The following is a 24,956-nucleotide window of genomic DNA, read 5'->3' as shown; positions in this document are numbered from 1 at the left end:
AATGGAAAGTGCTAGAAGATGAAGACTGAGGAAAGGCCATTTATATGGCAATTTAGAGATCATTAGCATCATTGGAGAGATAAACACCTCTTGTGTGTATAGTAGCAAATCTTTCCTTTCATCTGTTGAAATCCTAGTTATCCCTTATAGTTTAGCTCAAAGACCATTTCTTAGCTCAGGATCCTAGATTGAGAACCTCTAAGATTTTGGACTTGGAAAGCACTTTGGACCATCAAGTCCAATATTCTAATTTGTAGAAGAAGAAACTAGAGCTCAAAATTTTAACTATTATACAGTTAGTGTATGAGGCAGTATTTAAAGTTGGGTATTTTTGACTTCAAATTCTGCACTCTATTGAATGTACCATCTAGCTAAGTTAAATGAATTAGGTAAGGTCTCATAAAGATGCAAACTTTTTTTTTACTATTACATCTAATGTTTTCTTAACTACCTTTCTCTGCAATCCTATGGCTCCATCTTTGCATTATTCTGATACATATGAAATGCTGTCTCGTATTATAGCTCAAGAGAAATCAATTCCCTCAATAAAATCTAAGTGCCTTGACAGTAAAGATTATCTGGCTTTTGGATTTGTGTCTACAGCAACTAGTTCTTGGCACATAATCGGTGCTAATCCATTTTTAGATTTTGTTACTACGAGTGTATGTTTTTCTTCCACACTTAAATATGTAAAGATTGTTGGTTGAATACTGGTCAAAAACCAATTTGAAATGATGAATTATCTCCACCATAAAGTATGATGTAGGATTGACTATCAATCTTGCCAAGGATAATTCTAGACAGGCATTCAACAGACATCTATTAAAGCAACTATTATGTTCAAGACATACACAGGGTAGTTTTATACTAGAGATGGTTTCTTAAGCATCTGGGTTTTAAAAGATACAAAATGTGGAGTCACTGGCTGTTTTTATTCATCTTTGTATCCCTTTTAGAACCTAAGATGTTGTTGCTCAGTTATTTCAGTCATGTCCCATTCTTTATGACACCATTTGGGGTTTTTTTTGGCAAAGATAATGAAGTAGTTTGCCATTTCCTTTGACAGCTCATTTTACAGATAAGGGACTAAGGCAAACAGAGTAGGTAATTTGCTCAGGGTCACACAACTAGTAAGTATCTGAGACCACATTTGAACTCAGGAGATGAGTCTTCCTGACTCCAACCAATATTCTATCCACTGAATTATCTTGCTGCTTCAATCAAGAACAATACCTGGCTTAATAAATTCTATGATAATTTTAAAAAACATCACATTTCTCTATTAAGCACATTATATTGTTTTTGTGCCAGTATTTCTCTCTAGAAATAGGGAAACTGCATATCATAAAAACAATTCATGATCCTGGCTCATGGAAAACTTAGTGTCCATATTCTTCTACATCAAAAAAAAGTTTTGTTTCTTCTATTACAGTGGAGTCATTTATGTCTGGCTTATGGATCACCACTGAAGAACTCAATGTAAAAGGGTAGAGAAAAATTGGTAGCATTGCCTCTAGTCCAATACTGGGATAACTTAGAGAGAAGCTATTTTCCTGTATAGAGGTACTTTCTACACCAATGAAGAATGGACTGCACTGAGGCCATTTGAAATTAAGAGGCATCAACTTCAGTTCTATAAAATTTTTGATAAAAAGGAGTAGGAATTCTAAAAGCCAAAAAAAAAAAAAATTCAAAAGCTGGCAGAATGAGCTGAAACAACCAGCTGAACAAGTGAGTATATGCGAAAATTGGAAGGAATAATGACCCTGAAAAAAACCTTTCTTTTACCTTTCTATCGTAACTAGCTAATGCTCCATCTTTCTTCTCCCCTTCACCACCAGACTGAAAAAGCTTGGTACTCTTATTTTTCCATCACCCACTATCTCCCTCCATCATGTAAAACTCAGCTAAATTCTTCCTGCTTTCTCATATCTACCTAAACACAAATTGAAATGCCCATCCCAGTCCATCTGAATCTTAATGGCAGGATCATTACAAACAGAACCGTTATTTTTAATTCAAAGGCCATTTTCATGTCAAGAAAACCTAGTATAGGTAGCTAGATAGTGCAGTGGATAGAATGCCAGGCCTGGAATCAGGAGAAGTTGAGTTTAAATCTGGCCTCAGGCACTACTTACTTACGTGATCCTGGGCAAGTATCTTAAACCTGTTTGCCTCAATTACCTCTTCTGTAAAATGAATTGGAGAAGCAAATGGCAGATCGCTGCAACATCTTTGCCAATAAAATCCCAAATGGGGTCAAGGAGAATCAGACAGGCCTGACTCAACAAGGATACCAGGGCCTACTAAGGTAATTTAGGCTTGGTAGAAACCTTGTGAAAGTGTAATGAAAGAGCCACACCCAAGCATCTGAGACTCAGGAAAATCTATCCTTTATTCAAAAGCCCTCAAGCCAAGGAGATGTCAGACTCTCCCTTCATTAACTCATTCTTTTTCAGCACCAGACAACTCTCACCTTCAGGAAATTCTTCCATTTAATTTAGAAAGTTCAGTTATAGCCTACATCTGTTTCCTCTTTCTTTGTCCTTAAAAGAGTCTCCCCCAAAATATACCTATCAGGCAGGAAAAGAGAGGAACATATATTGCCTTGCAGTTTAACAAGGATTTTCCTCAAAACCTTGTGAGTTAGGTACTCTGCAGATAAAAGACACTGAGCTAGAAAAAAGTTAGTGAGGTGCCCAGCTTTACACAGAAAAGGGCAGGGCTAGGACTTAAACCTAGCTTTCTTGATACTAAAGCAGTGTTTTTTACATTACATCAAGCTCCCCTTCAAAAATGTATAAAAATGAAAAAGCAATAGTGCCATTAAATGGCTAGTATTTTTATGAAACTTATAATAATTCATAGAAGTATATCTTATGCTCAATATTACTTTTTTTTCCCCATGGCATATTTCTAAATTTGGCTACATATGTGTGTTAGTGTATGGCAGAGTGGTTAAAGGTCAATCCTTGGACTCAGAAAGAGCCAGGTTCAAACAGTGTTTCTGTCAAATGTTAGCAAGTCATTTAATTTCTTGATGCATTGGTCTTTCTAGTCTACACTGAGTCTCCTTTGATTATGAAATTACAAGCTTGATTTCCTTTCCTAAATATATATGTGTATGTTTGTTGATCGATCTATCTACCTACCTATCTAATGTCCTGATTTCTATTATTGCACATGTGGTCCAATGAAATGAAAGGAAACACCCTGCTAGCCTGGTATTCCACTAGCTCCACAGAGCAACAAACAGCAGGACAAGGCAGAGGAAGCCAGGACAATAAGTCTCAGAAAGAGAATTCCATATGACTTCCTTAATTTGGAATTTGAATTTCTGGGTTAGAGTTCTGATTGGCCAAGATAATAGTGGAGACTGAAAGGAATGGCTATTATTGATTAGCAAATTCCCAAATATACCTCCCTTTTCAGCCAGTTCATAGGAGTACAGTTCAAATCCTAAGAGTCACATAGGAGTTGCTGATAATTCAATTTTTAGAGATTTGCTGAGGTATTGTCAAGAATTCAAAAGGATGAATTTGATCCTTTCAAACTTTTAAGTGTCTTAAACATATTTTGTGGTAGAATTATATACATTTTACAGTTATCCCTTCCCCATCACAGTTTCAATATATTGCAGATTGAAGTAAGTAATGGGAATTCTGAAGGAGTTTTGCAGAAGCCACAGATGACATGAAAAGACTAGCAGATGACAGAGAAAAAGCTTAGAAACTCAGAAATTAATAAAATATATGTATAGTGTCACATAATATCAACATATTTTATCTTTTAATACTGTAAACACCCCACAAAAATCAGGAGTTGAGTTTAAATCTGGTCTCAGGTGTGATCCTAGGCAAGTACCTTAAACTTGTTTGCCTCAATTACCTCTTCTATAAAATGAATTGGAGAAGCAAACGGCAAATCACTGCAACATCTTTGCCAATAAAATCCCAAGTGGGGTCAAGGAGAATCAGAATTTTCTGACTTCTCTGATACAAAGGGAGACCCAAAAAATTTATACAGATTTTCCAGATTGTAGGGGTGCTGTGTCCCTAACCCCTATGATGTGGAAAGAATAATTGTATTCTTAATCTGGGGAAAGAAATGAACTACTCAAAGACACAGTGGGAAGATACATACACTACATAGAGAAATCATGTAAATAGTTGTCTTATCAACCTACATTCTCTAGACAATCTCTATTTATTATCAATGAAACATAGAACTAGCTTGTGGGCCCTATCTTCGTCTATAGTTCAGTACTGTATTTCTCTCATTGGATAAGCTTTTTGAAGCTCCAAATTGTTCATTGCTTTAAAAGCCTGAATAGCCTTGGATCTAAAGAAGGTCTTAGACTTCTCATGCAGTTACTTGATATAAAGCTACATTCATTCTAACCCTTCCCCTTCAATCTTTCAACCTTTGGTTGGTTAAATTTTTGAGGAGTCCCACTTTATACCAGAGCCAATGGTTTGAAAATGCAATGCTCTATTTTAAGAGCATTTACAACATTTTTGAACACTGAAGAATATTTAGCAACTGATATATTTTATCGATTCAAGTGCAAATGAAGCTGAACCACATGGACTAGATTTCTTTTTAATATCTTCACAAATAAAAAAAAAATTAAAAGAGGGCATTAAGGTCAAAATATATCATTTAAAAATCAAATGGATGAGAAGTCATCTATGCTACAAACTAGAGCACACATGTGTGCTGTAACAGATACTTAAAACATATCTGTTGAATAAATAAAGATATTAGTCTTAAGAGTGTGATATAATTGATTAAATCTCATGAATCACATCAGAGAATCTAAGTTCAAATCCTGTCTCTAACTCTTAACACCTGTGTAACCTTGGAGACATCACATAGACTTTTAGGGCCTCAATTGCCTCATCTAATGAAGATCTACAACCAGATGGTCTCAGAGGTAAGGTGTCTTCCATAGATCTACTGATCATATAAAACGTTTTTGAGTCTGAGCACACTTCTCTGGAGTAGACATAGATATCTCCTATCTTTAAACTGGCTTTTGTCGAATCAGCAACTAATAGCTAAGACCTTGTTATCCTAGGATTTGTTTATCTAGTTTGAAATATAATACAAAGGAGCATATTGTGCCTTCCACTTAATAGTCCTTTGTTTTAAAATAATCCCCCCACCCCATGCCAGGCAATTAGGTACTATGGCAATAGGTCCCTTGGGAATATGATACTAAGACAGATTGTATATGGAAGCTAATACAGACACAGTATGCATCTAACACAGGTAAAGAGACCATTTTCTCATTTTATTTATGATTTAGAATTTCTCCAGAAATCACAAACTGAGATAAGTTTTTAAATAATGCAAATCAGCTTTAGAATTTCTCATATAGCACTGCCGCTCTTACAATGAGGCAAGTGTTTATCCTAACTACATAAGGCAGGCTGGACATCAGCTGTTATTTTGATGTCAAATAGAGCACTACCTCTTTCCAAAGATTTTAACATTCATAATTGAAAATTCAGTATAAAAAAATTCCAAGTACACATACATGCCCACACACAAACTGATTTTTAACCATTCGGAAGAGACTGAAGACTTTGCACAGCTCTGTTTCATTTAACTCCAATTCACATGCAAGTCAAGATATTATCTGTGATGTTATTGGTCCTCTTCAAAAATTAAGGAGGAACAGCAACAGCAACAACAATCAACTCTGATTATTAACTATTCTTGCATTCATTAAGGCACAAGTCTAAATGAACACACTTTGCTCAACATCAGACTTCCTCTAAAATCTAAGATATAATTTAGTCCTTAATGAAGGTCAAAAGAGTAAATTAATTCTTAAGGTTAATTGTTTGAATTTTGACAGGTTTGAATAATGTATATACAACCTGGGAAAGAAGACTGGAGGAGATAAGAATGCCTGTCTTTTTTCTCTCTCTACATCTCCCACTCAGATGTCTTGTCTCCTCAGCTCCCTCTTTAAGAAAATTCCCAGAGTTTTTTTCTAAAGTCAATGAATGGTAAAAAACATAATTTTAACCTACTGACACACTGCAGACACTGCACTCATCGTAGCTGAGAAATTTGAAGGATGATGAAAAATTGCATCGTGACATTACAAGTATCTGAGCTGTGAAACTGGCAATAGGGTATTCAATATTTATTTGCATACAAGTCCAATTCAGAACAAAAAATAGAAAATTACTATCTTTGGGGAGTTTTGTACTGAAGATTTAACTAATTTTTGGTGTTCTGAAGAAATTAATGGTTTTTTTAAAGTACTTAGAACTAGAAATCAGGGCTTGGGGTGGAGAAAATAGTTCTAATTTCTTTCACTTCTGACTTATCTGACATGAATTTGTTTGTTTTCCCTCTCCCTCGCCCTTTCTTCCTTCTTCTCTTCCCTTCTTCTGTGTGTGTGTGTGTGTGTGTGTGTGTATGTGTGTGTGTGTGTGTGTGTGTCTTTCTGTGTCTGTATCTGTGTGTCTTTCTCTGTCTTTCTCTTTTTTTTGCAATATTCATTTTCTGGATCTGAATTTACCCAGATGTAAAATACAGATAAAATGTTGAACCTTTTTAGAAGGATGAATAAGAAAATATTCTTAAAAAGAGAAAACAAAGGGAATAGCTAATTGTCTTTATAAAATATGACGACAAATAGAGATTTCTGACAGCTGTTTCCCATCCATATTTAACATGAAAGAACAAATTGATTTAACTTGAAGCGGGAGGCATTTAGGATAGGTATGAGAAAAATCTTCCCAGGAGTGGGGGTAGTTACAATATAAAGATTTGCTAATAGTTGTTGTGGACTTTTATTTAACAAGAGTCCAAATATATATCTGTCAAAATGGAATCAGGGGAGAGGAATTCAACCAGAGTTTCACAACTAATACGTCCTGACTATGTATTTTGGAGAGAGAAACTTTTATTTTTTTCGCCATTTGGAAATAGGTTGAAAACTAGAGTTGAAAAAAAAAATCCTTAAAAAAAGAAAAACTTTAAAAATAAAACAAAAATAATTTACCTGTACTAGTAGTTCCAGCTTTCTATCATCAAGGAGATGGACTTGACAGCGACGCCCCTCCGTCATCTAAAAGAAAAGGAAAATTATGAGCTTTTCAAAAGCCTCAAAAGTTTTCAAATGGTCATTCTTACTCCCTTACTCAACCAACATTCATTAAGCATGAGCAAAGCACTGTTTTAGGTACTAAAGACACAAGCTTAAAAAAGTACTTTACTTTTAAGGTACTTTTATACCTATATTCTAGATACAAAGAACCCGTACACCTAAAAGTGTGTTAATTCAATTTAATTCAAACAAAAGGGTTAATTACTTAACAACTGCCCTAAAAACATTAATAATTCAATGGTGCAGTGGATAGAGAGCTAGGCTTAGAGGAAGGAAAATTTGAATTCAAATCCAGCTTCAGACTACCTGTGCAACTGGGCAAGTCACTTAACTCTGTTTTCCTAAATTTCCTCATCTGTAAAATGACCCGGAGAAGGAAATGGCAGAGCACTCTAGTATTTTGCCAAGAAAACCCAAATGGAGTCAGGAAGAATTGAAGAGGACTGAAATGACTGAAGAACAAAAACAGCATTAATATCCAATACCAGCATGACAGTTGGACCGACAAACCAGATAAAACCGGACACATAAAACTGCAGGCACCTACAGAAGGGAGTGTGTGTGTGTGTGTGTGTGTGTGTGTGTGTGTGAGGACTGAGGATGACCTCTGAGATAACTGATAGTCATTGCTTCTTTAATCTTCTGCCCTCCCTAGACAAGAATAGTCCAGCCACCAAGCCATCTGGCAAATGCATTGTCCGAAAAAAATCTTTTGTTTCATTCAATAGAAGTAAAACTCCCCTTTCGGTCCACTCTCTCCTTAACATCATACTCCTGGAAGCCCCTGGAGATAATGAAAGGTACCTGTGTGCCGCCTTCACCACCTAGGAAAAAATCCAATGGGACACGACTGAACCATCAATCTGACCTTCATTCTTTTGTGTCTTTCCAATCTAAAAGCCTCTGCACCGAAAGGCCATTTATTTCCCCTATTAACATGCATCATTTTCCCCCCTGATTACCAGATGCTTCTGCTCAGATTTAACAGAATGTTCCAACACAGAGACTCTGCATGATGCATTAACCTTGCCTGGTTAACTCCTTCCCACCCGGCCATTCAGCAGCTATTTTCTGCTAATCGGGAAAGGGGGGAAATTCCCATGCATAATCTGCTGTTTTGCATTAATAGCCTTCTAACTGTATGCAAACTCCATCCAACCTATTTAGGCTCCCAGTGAGAAATGCCTCTCATTCTTCCTCCAGATAGATGGCAGAATGTGAGAGAGTTGGAGTATAACAAGGAGTGTCCTGAACCACCAGTCAGAAAAGTCTGGGTTCAAATTCTACTTCAGATACTTTCAATGTGTGTGATCCTGGGAACATTATTTAATTTCTCAAAGACTCAGTTTGCTTAGTAATAAAATGGGGACAATTGCACCTACTTCATATATATGTTATTGATTAAATGGGCAACATTTATGTAAAAAACTTAAGGAACCTTAAAGAGTTACAGAAATGCCAAAAATTATTAGGACTGAAAGGCACCCTAGTGATTATATATCTTCCCTCCACCTACACATTGACAAATAGAGAAACTGAGGTCTAGAAATGGAACTGAATTGTTCAGTTATGTAGGTAATAATTAACCGAGCTTTTGTTGAAACCCAGACCCTCTGATTCTATATCACTTGATACCACACCAAAAAAGCCTGAAAGGTGAAAAGAAGCCTTCTCAGGACTTCCTTGTCTTGTTACAGGATCTGATCCAAAATGAAGCTGTCTTACTTAGATGAGTTAATTATAAAGTTCCCTTGTTCCTGAATAAGAAGTTACTCAATAGTTATCTATATCAAGAAAGGATATACTAAGAAAAGACTTTTAGTCATACTTTGATATTCTAAAATATTTGTACATACACTGATAAAATCCTAACCTTTATGAATAAAGATCACAAAGGCTCCATACCTAATCAGCTAATTTTATATCCCAGTCAATTAATCCACACCATCAAGCATTTATTAATCACTTACTGTGTGCCAGACACTGTGCTAAATGGACACACAATCTTTATGAGTTTGTTGTGACCAAAATAAATAAAAATATTGATAACAATGATGATTATCGTCATCATCACCAGGTCTTATTTGGTAGAACCCACCAGGATATGTGTACCATTTGAGCAGTCTTTAAGATTCCAGTTGCCATTTTCATAATATTTTGAGTCAAAGGGAACTAATTGAGTCCAGACAATCATAAAAATAGGAATGAAAAGAGTAAAATAAAATAACAATATAACAAATGAGTTATGTTATGAAATCTAAACTTGTCTCCAAACAGGATAACCTATTCTTATCTGGAGTTATATTTGTTCTTAGGGAAAAAAAAACAAAAAACAAAAAACTTTTTCTGGGCAGAAGGATAGGTCCCTAAGCTGGAAGTAAAATTGTATTGCAAATCATGAATATTAAACAAATATTTGTTAATCTGATTTTTCATCATTTTTCTATGGAAACTCAATGAAACTCAACAGGATTTAGGATCCTGAATTCTTAAATAAGAATGAAAATCCAACAATACTTTACAGCCAAAAAGTAAATCCCCAGCTTTGCAATTCTACATAGCTGGATATAATAATGAGGAGGGGTATTTTGAGTACATCTTCTGAATTTGAACAATTCAACACAAGTTTAGGAAACCACCCAGTGTATTGGAGTATAGAGTCCCAGAGCAACAGAGTCACATGCAACTAGCAAGAGTAACATGTTATTTTGAAAACTCTTTTCATACTATTGAGAACATTCCAGAAAAGAAAAATGTATAAGAGAAACATTGCATACATGCTGGATAGTCTAAGGTTCACCTCATTTCAAGAGGATTAAGTGTGTAGAGATTTAATTCAATATCTTATTCACAGTCTTAACTTTTTCAAAAACATAGGAAAATTGGTGTCTGAAGGACTTAATAGTGCCATATAAATATTTTATCATAGTAATAAAAATGATATGTCTTTCCTTCAATTATTAGCCAGCATTTAATACTCGGTGACTTTAATAAATCTGTAAGAATTCTGCCAAAAGCATGCAAAAGCTAGAATTTTAAAAATTTACTCCAAGATCTTTTTAAAAATTTGTTTGAGGGGAGAAGGAAATCCTCAAAACAAAGAGCTTTTTATGTACTCTCATCTTAACTATCAGCAGTTTAAGTAGGTCAGTTCCAGGGTATCAAAGTGTCAACACTAGTCTACTCTTTGAACTTGGAGGGTATAGGAAAAACTTTCTCCTGTATTAATGCCCCCCTTGCAAAAGAGGGAAACAGATTTAAAGCTGAGCTTGAGCTTTGAACTTTCAAACTTTTTTTTTCAGGATTAAGGTTTTTTTTGACAACACATCTGTGATTTTCAACTCAAAAAGGTAGACTTTTGTTAGTCCATTCTAGACAGAATGAGATTCTCCTTCAGCATCAATCAATTCAGAAAAGAGACCTACTTACTATCCTAGGGTGTGTACAAATAATAAATGACCCACCATCTGCTAGTTTTGCCTTGGTTGCTAGGCATCCTGAAATTTCTTTTGAGTACCAACAATTGTAAAATAATACTAGTTTCCTTTTCATTTTCAGCTACTCAGGCACAATTGGAGCTCTGACATCGCCCTCAAAGGAAATCCTTTGGAAAACAAGTCTTCTTATAAATGTCAGCTGGTTACCATTTCAACCATAAATTGTCTTGCTACAATATAATTCTATAACAAGCAATGGCATGCCAAGCCCACTATTGTTCCATAGGACATATAGGAAAAGTTATTTTGAAAATTGTGTTTCTACCCTCTTGTGTTCATCTACTTTGCTGTTAAAGATACAATATTCAGATCTATGGGTGGCCACAGAAAAGTAGCCTGAAGAATGTTGTTTTTTTTTTCTTTTATCTTATATAAATTTATTTTAAATAGTTCAAATACTTTTTAATTGCAATGAAGAACTTCTCCCTGGAGTATACTATCAAATAATAAAAATGAGAAATTATGATATTTTTATGTAGAGCAATTTCATAATAAAAAAAAAAAAAACCTGTGGGTTACCTAGATGATTGTGTAGATAGCTTTTTCTGGATAAGATTACAGAATGTAAACTTTCTTAAAGGTGTATTTGCATAGGCCTTGTAATAATTAGGTGTACCTATGTAGAAAGTCAATAGAATTGGGGATTTGGCAAATCTCAATTGTGGTTTACCAAGAACATTTCCATCTCATTTCAAAAATTAAACAATTTTCATGCTTATTTACTCTATTTTTTTTCTGGAAGAAACTGAATAGTCATGTAGTCCTAACCCCTTCATTTACTTCTGTGGAAATTGAGGCCATCAGAAATCTGGTGAATTGATCTAAATCATGCAAGTGAAAAGGGAAAGGATTTGAATTCAGTATCCTTAGCTAGTACTCTTCTCCCTGTCTCATTCTACTCATATTCTTATCATCTTTCACGAAACTCTCCAATTTTCTTTTTTGACTATGACCTACTCTTTAGATGTCCCCTGTTCCTTGAATTCTACTGCTTAAAATTCTGATAAACATTGAATCTGAATTAAAAAAAAAAAAACCAAACATATTGTTACCTCTGTGATTTATAGTTTACTTATATATTCATAGTTTACTTTGTTTTCACATCAATTATAGGATTTCATCTCTAAAGCAGTATTGGGTTCTAGAGTTAGGAGGACCTAACCTACTACCTATGTGACCTTGGGCAAGCTACTTAACCCTAGTTGCCTCAAGAAAAATAGCCTTGGATTTCTAGAATACTGGAGAAATCAGACAATAGGGGAAATAAAATTTCTAAAACATAAAATAATTTCAGCTATTAGCTCTATCCTATTTCTTGGTGTTTCTGATGTCAAATTATCAACTGTAGTATCATTGTAGTAATATAAAACAACATATATGGGCCTATAAATGAAGAAATCTTGGAAGTCATCAGTATCAAAAATAGGTAGAGAAATTTGTGCTTATAATGAAAATTAAAATTGAGCTCTGATCCCTATCTCTTGGAACCAATTCATCACTGCTACTTTTGACAATACATTTAGGAGAGGCAGTAATATCTAAAAAAAAATACAAAGCACTTACATTAAAGAAATAGGAAAGTGAATTCAACTTTTCTGCTTTATAATTCAGGAAAGTCTAATAATTAATCACTGATAAAGTGTCAGACTAGCCTCAAATTTTTTTTCTTTAAAATTGTAAGACATCATATATCATGATGAAAAATGTAAGCCTTAAAGCATCCAAAATGTCTTCTAAACACAAAACCTTTGGTCTTTCAGCAACTGGTTTCCAGACATTATTCATTAAACCCCAGATGACACTGAACACCCTGGCAAGACCAGAAGTCTTGGAGTAGTACCTGAAATTCTGCCACTTAGCTAACCAAAAGAACTGTTCAAAGGGATGTGACTAAAACTTCCTAACATATTGCTAGAGCTTCTACTCTTAATTTCTCTTTTCACAATTCTAACTCTCTTCTTAACAAAATGTAAACAAATCACATAAAGACTCATTTCTTCAAAGACTTTTTTTGGTGGGCTAATATGGATCACAATTTGTTAATCGTTAAATGAAGCTTATAAACAAATAAATGTACAAACACAAAGCAGTTACAGATCTCAGGAAATTAAAAAGAGCCCATGGCAAGTACGCAAGTCTATGAAAGACTTTGGCCCAACTTTTAGAAACACTGAGGATATTCAATGAGGATAGTTTTGCCTACACTATCAGAGTGATATGGTACTTGATGTGATAGAACATTAAAGTAAAATGATGGGACATATAACAAAACCTAAACTGACTGTGGTAAATAGGGAAACAAATAATTCTTACTGATAATAATGATGAAAAAGTATTAGCCTACCAAAGACTCACTCAGGATTTTACATATCATTTTGCAAAACATACATCCATCTCCAATCATTCAATTAAAGCACAGTGCAGTGCAGTGCTCACAGATAGAAAAGGCAGATTCCCAGTACAGCCAGCCTTATTCCCTTTAACATTTACTTACAAAAGAAGCTGACACTGGCTAAAATACATTCACTATTAGCTTTCCTGTCTAATTCGCTACAATGCAAAGTAAGTGAATATGAAAAGATAGGAGTAAAAATGTTCTTTCATCTATGTTTCTTGGAAGTATGGCCATTTTAGTATTGCCTTTATGGGGCTACCAAAAGTTTTGGCTGTATTAAAAAGATTAAAAAGTCATGGGGGAAAAAAAGTCATGAGCTGCAGTCCCCTTATGAGTTCCATTAATATATTTATAACACTAGCACCAATGATGTTATTTAATATGTGCTTGTTATGACATTTGTATATTGGTTTGAAATCCAATTTTGCTCAGTAACATGCATATAAATTGTATACCTGAAATAAATGTAAATGCTAATAAAAAGTATTAATACTAAAATACTAATACTAAATATAAGTACTATTAATAAAAAAAAAAGATGACTGGTGATTGTCAAAGGAGTTGAATAGGAAGATCACAGCATGGATGGTGGGCACTGGGATTCTGGCTGTGAGTCTAACTTGGTTTTGTAACTTCTGGCAAGGTTTTTTTAGCATAGTAGACAGAGCTGTGAGTCTAGAGTCAGGGTTCAGGCCCAGCCTCAGACACTCATTAACTGTGTGATTTTGAACAAGTCACTTAACTATTATTTTTATTAATCCACTGGAGGACATGATAAACCACTCCAGTATCTTTGCTAAGAAAACTCCATATGGGGTCATGAAGAATTGGACATGAGTGAACAATCACAGATGATCTGTCCAAGGGGTGATCACTTTTAGCTACTGTACAGCAACAGATGATCAAAATGCTGTTGTGTCTGAGGGGGCGAGCACTTTTAATCACTTAAATTTGCTATTGCTGGGGACACTGTGTCCACTCAGGGGACAAATCACAAATCTGCCTTACATCTTCACATTCCAAGAGCAATCAATCCCAGTCCTCCACAGATGGAACTGTGGGCCAAAGGGTCAACAAACATTAACAATCATTCCCAGAGCCCCCACAGCTGAGAAGGGAAATGGAAAGACTTTGGGGAGCGGAGCAAAGAAGTCTCCATCCATCCATTTTATGTGATCCCTCAGAACGGAAACTCAGACCAGACACCGAGGTGAGTCAGGGTTGTGGTAATGGAGAAGGGTGGGGTTGGGAAGGGAGAAATATTATTTCTTCCTCATAACAATGAATAACATTGTAAAGGAGATGATGACCTATGCTTGATTAGTGCTGTACAGATGTGATGGCTATCACAAATGGAAGGTCAAGGAATGTACTGAGCTGATGGACAAAACAATGGCTTAGATATTTACCTTTTCCTAGAACAGCAAGCTTGTGACCTTTTGATATGTGGGCCCTTGAAAACTGGCTCTTTATTAAGGTATTAATAATAATATTAACTAATATTTATGTAGCACTTAAAACACTTTAAATATGTTCTCATTTGATCTTCACAATAACCCTGGGAAGTAGGTGCTATTATTATCTTCATTTAACAGATGAGGAAACTGAGGCCAGAAAAAGTTAACTTGTCCAAGGTCACATTTCTTAGTGAGAATCTAAGGCAGAGGTGAACACATCTTTCTGACTCCAAATGTGTCAGTCTATACTATTTCATAGTAATAAGACTTTAGTGACCATCATGAGCATTACCATGTATAAAGTATATGCTCTTGCAGGATAAGGGAGAATATCTCCCTCAGACATTAGAACAGGTTTTCAAACACAAGAGGAACACAAAATTTAGAGTTAGATTTTTATGATCTATGAGAGCCCTTCTAACTTCTTTTCACAGATAGGAATTTTGAACTCAGAAAATGTGATTCTTTGACCTCAAATGCATTCAGGTTTCTACTATACCCCACCTTAAAAAATAATGATGAAATTTGTAAATAGTGAAAGTGCTAATTTCTTACTTTTAAGTACCTGGAGGAAAGTAAGATTGTGTGGACTCAGTTATATACAAAACCATTGTTAAATGTGAATGTGAAAGATCATACTTCTATGATTATCTAATAGCATCTTATAGAGAGGTTCATTGCTTTATTTCCATATGATATATTTTCAATATACTAAGCACATCCAAATCAACATATACAAGCTTTTAAAAAAAATCTGGGCTTAATACTTGCCAACTTAATACTTGTCTTCTGATTAAAGACAGCAGAATTAAACTAGTTATTCTCAAGGTATTTGGTGCCTTTTGGACACTAGTAGGGAGGAATATGGTTAGAAAAGGAATCAAAGAGTCAAAGCAGGTTCCATAGAAAGTACATTTTATCACTGAGGGAACTAAGTGGTGAAGAAGATAGAGTGCTGGACCTAGAGTCAGGAAGATCTGAGTTGTAATCCATCCTCAGACACTTACTTAATTGTGTGACCCTGATCAAGTCACTTAGCCAGAATCCTAACAGTTACCTCATAGGACTGTTGTGAGAATAACAAATGAAATAACATCCCTACAGTAAAAGTTAATACTTCTAAAGTCCCATAGTACTTGGCACATGGCAGATGTTTATTAAATGCTTGTTCCTTTCTCCGAGATTAGTCAGAGGATGGGTGAGGAGAAGTAAAGAGATTGTAGGATCATAGCTTTTGACCTGGGAAGATAATCTTAAAGCTTATATATAGAGCAAGGACAACTACTGCTTGAAGTTTATGATGTAATGTTAATTTTTTATCATAACTTGTGATATCAATATAAGATTCTCTGTGTAGATTGTCTTGGTGTGGAAATTTCCTCTGCTAATACAAATTGGCAACTCATCAGAAATTTGCAGTTTTAGAGAGATGTTAAATAACTTCCTCAGTATCACACAGCTACCAGTGTGTCAGAGGGAGGGTGAACAAAGACCTTCTTGACACCAAAGTCATGCACACTCCAAATACCACACTGGACAAAAATGAATTATCCAATTGCTATTTTGCTTCCAAGTTCTTTAGTAAGAAAAAGATAGAACAAATGGAACTAAGAAGAAATTGGAGTCCAAGGCAAATGAAACAATAATGAGAAGATACCTACCCAAACTAAATGAATTCAAACTATGATTACATTCCAGAGTATGAAAAGAATTAATAGACATGACTGCAGAACCACACTTAGTAATTTTTGAGAAATCATATCCCACCGTCAAAAGTGTGAAAACAGTCTAATATTATTCTGAAAAGACGAAACAATGTGATTCTTAAAATTACATATTGGCAAACCTGATGTTGATTCCTGGAAGATTAAATACTAAGTTTATTAGCATTTAGAAATCAGTGATAATTAGGAGTCAGCATGGATTCATTCACTAGATTAAAAGAAAGAATGTAAAACTAGGCTTTATCTTTCTAAATAGTTACTAGGATATAGTGGACATAGTGTAACTTGATTTTATCAAAACTTTTGAGGATATCTCTTGTGCTATCTTTTAAGACAAGATGGAGTTTTTTGTCCTCGGTTCTAGATGAAGACCAAAATGACATCACTATGTTAGAATAAAGTTACATTGTCAATTGTGGCAGATCAGACTATATGAGCTCAGAACGCTCTATTGCAGATTGGTCACAAATAGCCTATGTGAACATTTGGGGAGGATTCTCTAAATTTGCACATCTTGTGTTTCTTTTGAGCTATTTCCATTCTGTTTTTGTTCATAGAATACAGCACATTCTCTTATAAGGGCATGTTATGCTGGGTAGTGATGTGCCAGTGATGGAGAGAGAGAGAGAGAGAGAGAGAGAGAGAGAGAGAGAGAGAGAGAGAGATTGGATTAAAAGATAAGTAGATCCATAATTGGTTAAATAACTATATTTGAATATAAATTAATTAATGGCAATCTGAAAGGAGGTTTCTAGTGGCATACCACAGGGATCACTCCTTGGTCTGATTACCTTCATTTAAAAAAATTAATGAATCACTAGATGAATATGTTCAAGTTACAACTATCAAATTTGCAAGATGTAAAGCTAGCATACACACACGTACACGTTTGCAAATCTTGAAATACTATATAAATCCTTTTATGATGATTTTATATATATAGTGAGCCTGTCAGAATCATTAAAAACTCTACCTATATTCTCTCTTATTTTTCCAATTGCAAAGAATTATTTTCTTTTTCTACCACTAGAATAAAATACGTTAACCAACATACATAGGAAAAACAAAACAAATTCTTGTACTGCCAAGTCCAAAAGTATGTCTCATTCTGCATCTTAAATCTACTACTTCTCTATCTAAGGGAGACAGAATGTTTCATCATCAGTCCTCTGGTCACTTAGTCTTCTGAAGTTTTTGTCTTTACGATGTTGTCTTGTATAAATTATTCTTCTGGGTCTGCTTTTCACTTTGAATCATCATTTAAGTCTTATCTTTCAGAACCCTTTCATCACTTCTTACTGCACAACGATATTCCATTCACTCAAATCCTCCTTCTACTCAATTTCCTGTATGTAGTGGGAACACCGACTCCTTTTGGGGAACCATACACACTCACTTCCCTCCCTCATTGCTCCCATTCCCATCTGTATAATTAAGACAATTTTAGCACCTACATATATGCAAAGTATTTTGCCAACTTTAATGCTGGTTATTTTTTTAGAGGCTCAGAGAAGTGTATCATCAGGCTAGTGACAGGGTGATAAAATTTTCAGACACACAATCTTCAAAGGCTATTTAAGAAATAGTAGAGAAATTATGATCTGCCCAAGTAGGAGAGGTATCCATACTCAGAAGTGGTGAAGCAATAGTAGATAAGATAAATATCATATTTACATATATTCCAGGGGTAATGATCTAATATAAGACTTATGATAACAAGAGGGAAGGGAACAAGCATCGATTAAACACTTTCCATGGGCCAGGTACTATCTCATTTGATACTCATTAACAATCCAGGGGATAGATAATATTATGATTCTCATTTTACAAATGAGGAAATTCAAGGCAGGCAGGGGTTAAGTGACCAAACCAAAGTCATACAGCTAAGTGTCTTCAGCTAGATTTTCAGTCTGATCTGTCTGAATAGAAAACCAGAGTTCTGCTCTAGCCACTCTACCACCAGGGTGCCTAATCCCAAGCAAATATACAGTAACAATAAAAAATACAATGCCCCTAAACTTTCTTGCATGTGCATATAAAAATGTCTATTCTTTGCATACTAGAAAGCTACACAACCACATGAACCACACACAGCACATAGCTGACAATTTGTGGTCATTGGCAATAGGTACATTATGCCACATAAATAAGCATTATTAGGAGACAAGTTTTCCTGTCCAGAAACCATTCAGTTTGTGTTCATTCTACTCCTTTCTCTTTTGGAATAAGTAGTAGCTCATTTCATATATAATGTCCCTATAATGATCTTTGAAATCCCCTGAACCACAATTTTAAACAGCTTCCATAAGCTATTCAGGCATCTAGCCTAATTATACCAAAAGGTATAATTAAAGATCACTAATAATAACTTACGGTTTTAAAGGCATGTTAAGATTTGCAAAGCATTTTCTTTATAACAACCCTGTGAGATAGGTAGTGCAAGCAATATTGTACCCTCTTTACAGATGAGAAAATGGAGGCATGGAGAGGTGATTTGTTGAGGGAATACCAATAGAGCAGCAAGGTAGCACAGTGGACAGAGTGCTGGCCTGGAGGCAGAGAACCTGAGTTCAAATCCCGACTCAGACACCTTTTAGCTGTGTGACCCTGAGCGTGTCCCTTAATCCTGTTTGCTTCGGTTTCTCATCTGTAAAATGAGCTGTAGAAGGAAATGGCAAACTATTTCAGTTGTTTGAGAATCTGACATTATCAAAGCAACTCAACAACAGAAAAGAGTACCAACGAGGATTCAAACTCTCCTAACGCCACATCTAGCAATCTTTCCATTAAACCATGTTGTTTTTCAGACTTGCAGGCAAAATATCTGGGATTCAGATACTAAATCCACAAACTCATGGATATTGTGAAAAAAGTTCTTTGTAAACTATATGGTTCCACACAAATGTGAGCTATTATGACCATTTGGCCATTCAGTACCTTCCAGAAAATTTTAACACAACCATAATGTGCCTCTTTGCCCCAAAATACAATAAACACATATTTCTAATTATAACAGATTTGAAAAGAAGTATTATAATTTTTAGCCCTTTTAAGAATATCTTCTTTATAGGAGGTTACCTGCCAGAACAAATCTAGGAACTACATATACACAACTATAAAATATTTTTTCCCACAAAGCCAGATCTAAACAACTAGAAAAATATTAATTGTTCATGAGTAAGCTGAGTCAATATCAATACAAATGACAATCCTACTTAAATTAGTCTATTCATTGCCATACAAATCAAACTATCAAAAATTATTTTATAGAGCTAGAAAAAGAATACAAAAATTCATCTGGAAAAACAAAAGCTCAAGGATATTAAGGAAATCAATAAAAAGAAAATGTGAATGTCAGACCAGATGTCAAACTGTATTATGAAGTGATAATTATCAAAAACAATCTAATCTGGCTAAGAATAGAGTGGGGGGAAATAGAAAATATCAGGTACAAATTACTTCATAGTAAATAATCATACTAATCTAGTACATGATAAATCCAAAAATCTAAGCTTTTAGAACAAAAACTCATTATTTGACAAGAATTTCGGGGGAAAATATGGCAGAAATCAGGTATAGACCAACATCTCTATACTATATACTAAGAGAAGGTAAAAATTGATACACGAGTTACACATAAAATTTGATTAAGAGAGCATGGAATAGTTTATCAGTCAGATTTATAGGTAAGGTAGAACCAAAGAAAATATAGAGAGCATTACAAAATGTAAAATGAATAATTTTGATTATGTAAAATTAATAAGTCTTTGCACAAACAAAATCAATGCAACCAAAACTATAAGGAAAGCAGAAAACTGTGGGAAAATTTTTGTAACAAGAATCTTTGATAAAGATCTAATTTCTCAAATAGATAGAGAACAGAATCAAATTTATAAAAATACAAGTAATTTTCCAATTGAGAAATGGTCAAAGGATATAAACAAGCAGTCTTCAAAGAAATCAAAGTTATTTATAGTCATATAAAAATGTTCTAAATCATTAATGCAAATTAAAACAACTTATACTTAGAGAGTGACAAATATGATAAAAAAGGGAAAATGTTAGATGATGGAGGAAGAGCAATTGGGAATTATGCCCAAAGAGCTAAATAATTGTGCATACCCTTTGATCCCTCAATATCACTGATAGGTATATATCTAAAAGAGATACAAAAAAGGGGAGAAAAGACCTATTCATACAAAAATATTGGAATTGGAAATCAAAAAGATGCCCATAAGTTGGGGAATGGTTAAACAAGCTGTGTTGGATTGGAATATTATTGTACCTTAAGAAATGACAAGCAGGATGAAAAAATTTGGAAAAATTTTCATGAATTCATGCATAGTGAAAAGAACCAGGAAAACTTTGTACAAACTAACAGCAATATTGTTCAATGAAGGACTGTGAATGACTTAGCTATTTTAGTAATACAGTGTTCTGAGACAATCCCAAAGGACTAAGGGTGAAGCACTATTTTTCACTTTCATTTTTTCTTTTATTTGTCTATACAAAATGACTAATGTGGAAATGTTTTACGTAATTGCATATGTATAATCAAGCTATATCTGCTTGATATCTCAAGAGGAGGACTAAAGGGAAGGAAGTGATAGAATTTGAAATTCAAAATTTTAAATAAAAATGTTAAAAAAAATAAAAAAAAATTCTTTCCTAAATCAGGTCAGAGACATTTTAATAGCAGAGCAAATCCAAGGAACAGGCTGCTAGATGAAAATCTGGAAAATGATCAGACCCATGAGGGTGGTCAGCCCTCATTCCAGATCAGAAGAACATAAAATAAATTTCCAAAATAAGCTGCTGCAAGAGCACTGGGGCTCTTAGTGTTCTGTGTTAAGGAAGGATTTTACAGCTCCCTTTGACATCCATACAGGGCAGTAAATCTCAGTTGGAGACTACTGCCCAAATATTTACATAGTTGATTTCTTTGGATATAATTCCTCTGGAGCAGGGCTGGCAATGACTTCACATTCTTACATGGACTATGTTGGCAGATTCCTTCTTCTTCATTCATCTTGTCTGAGGCTTTAAACGTTGGCTGGGAGAAACCTTTGAAGCTTCCCAGACGTTATTTGGGGACCTACACATGAGGCTCTAGAATAGCCTGCTCATGGGTCAGTCTCCTGCTAAAATTATCATTAGAGAGTGTAAAACTTCACAAAACAACACACCGAGTTTGCTGCCAAAAACATTTTGATTGGAATGGAGATGGGTAAAATGATGAACAAGTAGAGACTGAAGGGAGAGAAGACAAAAGATAAAAGTCCCCCAAAAGATGGTCCTAAACCATTCTGCCCATTTTCACTTTGTAAAATTAGTATGTATCTTATCACCCTGAACAAATCAGTGTCTCAATAGGTAGGACACAGCCAATAGTAGTCCTAAGACTATCCAGAGTACATTTCATTACTTAATAATTACAGATAGACATAAAGATATTACATCTCTTGGTGACTCAAATAAAATATTGTAACTGGAAGCAAAAGAGTTCCTAAAAGATTTTGGCAGGAGGCAATTATGATATTAAATTCAGCAAGAAAAAAGAGGGAAAGAGTGAACTAGAATGTAAGATTTGAGCTGGTTTCCCTGAAGGAAAAAAATATTTTTTTCTTTGTGGTTCAATCCATTTAAAATCCCCAGATTCTTGCTTTTCACCTCATAAAGTTTAAGAAATAAGACAAATGTCAAACAAAAACATCTACTATTTTTTTTAACCTTAACAAATGGCAGAGGTATTGGCTGAGTGAGTGGATGAGGGGAGGAAAACATTTAATGTTTACTCTGTGCTAAACACTAATTACAAAAAGAAAAGCAAAATAGTCCCTGCTCTCAAAAAGCTCCCATTCTTAATTGGAGGGAGATAGGTCAGCTTCAGGAGGAATGGAAGAGCATAGTGGTTTGTAGGAGGGCATATGGTAAAGTCCCGAGTCTTTATGGTTCAGCTGCTGGGCAGATGGCAATGTTCAGAGGTCTAGGGGGCATAATAGCAGGTCATGTAGTAAGACCCGGTGATCCTTAGAGTATATAGCAGGGCAGATGGTAAGACCCTGTTTAAACATTATTGGAATCATAAATTTTTAGGCTAAAGTACATATAAATAAATAAGTTAAATTAATGGATATATGAATAAATAAATAAAAAAATAAAAATGAAGGCTTACAGCTGGAACTATGTTGCAACACAATGGTAAAAGAAAATCTGGAAATATTAAATCAGATGAAAGGCACAGGTGCACAACAAAGTCTTTGTTTCTCTGTATGGCCCACAGAATTGAAATAATTGAAAGACAACATACATGAATGAGAATCTGAATGTTCTATTTTTTTGTGGAAAGGGAACCTGGATCTATGCTTATGATTTCTTTGTTGTAGGATATTCCGGGTGAGGAAACTCCCTCTAACAAAAGATTATTGACACTAATTCTATAATTTAGAGTTTAAGAAAGGTGCCCAAATATTTACATAGTTGTTTAAGAAAGATGCCTAAGGGCATTAAAAGGTTTAGTGACTTGCCTTGGATAATACAGTCAGATGATACCTGGGACAATACCAAAGTATTTAATTAAGCACCCCTATGGCAAGATCAGACAGTAAGCAATAGAGAGGGTATTTGAATCCAGTTCTCCCTGACTTTAAGTCCACAACTCTATTACACTCTAGTAGGGGGGGGTCACATGGCATATCGAAAATGGTCTTGAATCTAGAGTTAAACAACAAAGTTTCAAGTTTCCTTTCTGTCATTCTATGACCCTGGAGGAGGTACTTAGTGTTCTAGTATTTGTAAAGTAATGATAATGATGTTAGCACTAACTTGTTTGCTCATAAACATTTATGGAAAAGAAAATACTTTTTTATCTATGAAGAGATACATAAATGAGATACTGCAATCACCACTATTATTATTTCTATGGATATAAAAGGTATCTATAACTTCTCTATATGATCTGTGTGATAGGTAACACTACAGTGAGAATTCCCAAAGGAATCTTGCATCTTAGCAAAATCATTCTCCACTTACACAGATTTCATTTTATTCATGTGTTAATTGTTTTTTATATGTGAAGTTGCTTAGAATTTCTCCCCCTGATTTAATAACCTCAGTAGGCAACCATTTATGCTGGTATGGTGTTTGTCAACATTTATAGGTTGCCATTTTAGAAAAAGGTCATACAGCTAGTGTCTTCAGCTAGATAGATAACCTATAGGTTATAGGTATCAGATTGGTGTTGCTTGATAGATATATTTGAAATAAATTCTGACTTCATGACACAGAAACTCTTATTTAAGAAAAGAAGAGGAGAAGGATGAAACAGGGAAAAGGAAATTGCCAACAGGTAGGGCTTAGTTTGGCAATTAAGACACTCTACAGTATCTCTGACCCATTTTTTCAGCCTTCTATCTAATTTTTTTTATTCCCTCTCAGTTTCATTCTCATCTTGCCACCTTCTGTTGTTGTGCTTTTGTGCAAACAGTTCTCCATGTTTAGGATATACATCTAGCTCATCCCCATCTCCTTTGTTGAAATATTTTCCTTCAATCTAGATCTAACTCATGCATTAGCCCTTCCTTAAAGACCTTGCTGAACCACCTAGCTGGCAGGGATCTGACTTCTTTGCAATTTCTTAGACTATTATGTGTGAACTTCTTGATACTTTTATGATCTACTTTATATTATCGTTTTTGATGTATATATCACTTCTCTCCTCTGAGACTGTAATATTTTAAGAACTGAGATTGTATCTGATTTCATCTTTGTATCCCTGGCACATAGTATAGTGCCCTTTTCAAAGTATGTATTTAATAAGTATTTGCTGAATTGAAATGAATTGACTTATATGCTCTTAGATGGGAGAATGGAGTAACTCCAAGAAAATGCAAAGGAAGAAATGAATCAAGACATCACAATTTATTGCATCTTCTAAAGAAATATAGTTTAGAAAGAAAAAAGGTTGCCACAGAATTGCAGGGATACATTTAGAAAGGACAATGAAAGTTGAAGGGTAGGTAGGTGATGTAGTAGTGCCAGTGAACACTTACAGAATTCAAATCCAGCCTCAAATACTTACTATGTAATATACCCTGTTTGCTTCAGTTTCATCATCTGTCAAATGAGCTGGAGAAGGAAATGGCAAACCATTCCACCATCTTTCCCAAGAAAACCCCAAATGGAGAAATGAACAGTCAGAAGTGATTGAATAACAAAAACAACTGAAAAATCATCAACTATGGCGAACTGTTTTTACCAGTCTCTAAGTTTCATGGGGAGGGAGGGGGAACAGTATCTAATTTATTTTTGCATCAGAGCCAACTTTGAATGACAATCTATCCCTATTTATAAATAAGTACTTCAACAAGAAAATAGTGTGTTGATAATAAGGAGGAAGAGGAGAAGGACTACAATCAAAGGTATGGAATAAATATAAATAAATGTCAAGTAAATTAAATATTTTTAATTGTTATCTATGGCATATCATGGGAAAACTGGAATTAATGAATGTTTATAAAAATATTATGCTATGGTCAAGGTCATTCAATAGAAATTGATTAAGCATTAATTATGTGGCAGACACTGGACAAAGCTCTGAGGATACAAAGAAAGGCAAAAAACAAACAAAAAAACAGTTTCTGTTTCCAATGACCTCACAGTTTAATGGGAGAAAGAACCTAAAAACAATTATGTACAAACAAGCCGGAGACAGGATATATTAGAGTTAATAAGCAGAGGAAATTAGAACTA

At 34.7% G+C, this 24,956-nt stretch overlaps 1 protein-coding gene across 4 annotated transcripts in view; it reads right to left on the bottom strand.

Annotated features, from left to right (window-relative positions):
* Positions 1-24,956, bottom strand: part of FRMD4A (FERM domain containing 4A) — a 737,403-nt gene that overhangs the window by 237,880 nt on the left and 474,567 nt on the right. For all 4 annotated transcript variants that reach the window (XM_051962747.1, XM_051962746.1, XM_051962745.1 and 1 more), the window contains exon 2: positions 7,028-7,093. In XM_051962747.1, coding sequence (XP_051818707.1) covers positions 7,028-7,093 — 66 coding nt within the window. The remainder of the gene's footprint in view (positions 1-7,027; positions 7,094-24,956) is intronic.

This window comes from Antechinus flavipes, chromosome 5 (assembly GCF_016432865.1).
Source record: "Antechinus flavipes isolate AdamAnt ecotype Samford, QLD, Australia chromosome 5, AdamAnt_v2, whole genome shotgun sequence".
Lineage (NCBI taxonomy): Eukaryota > Metazoa > Chordata > Mammalia > Dasyuromorphia > Dasyuridae > Antechinus > Antechinus flavipes.
The sequence above is the reverse complement of the archived record's forward strand: the minus strand, read 5'-3'. Positions and strand labels throughout refer to the sequence as shown.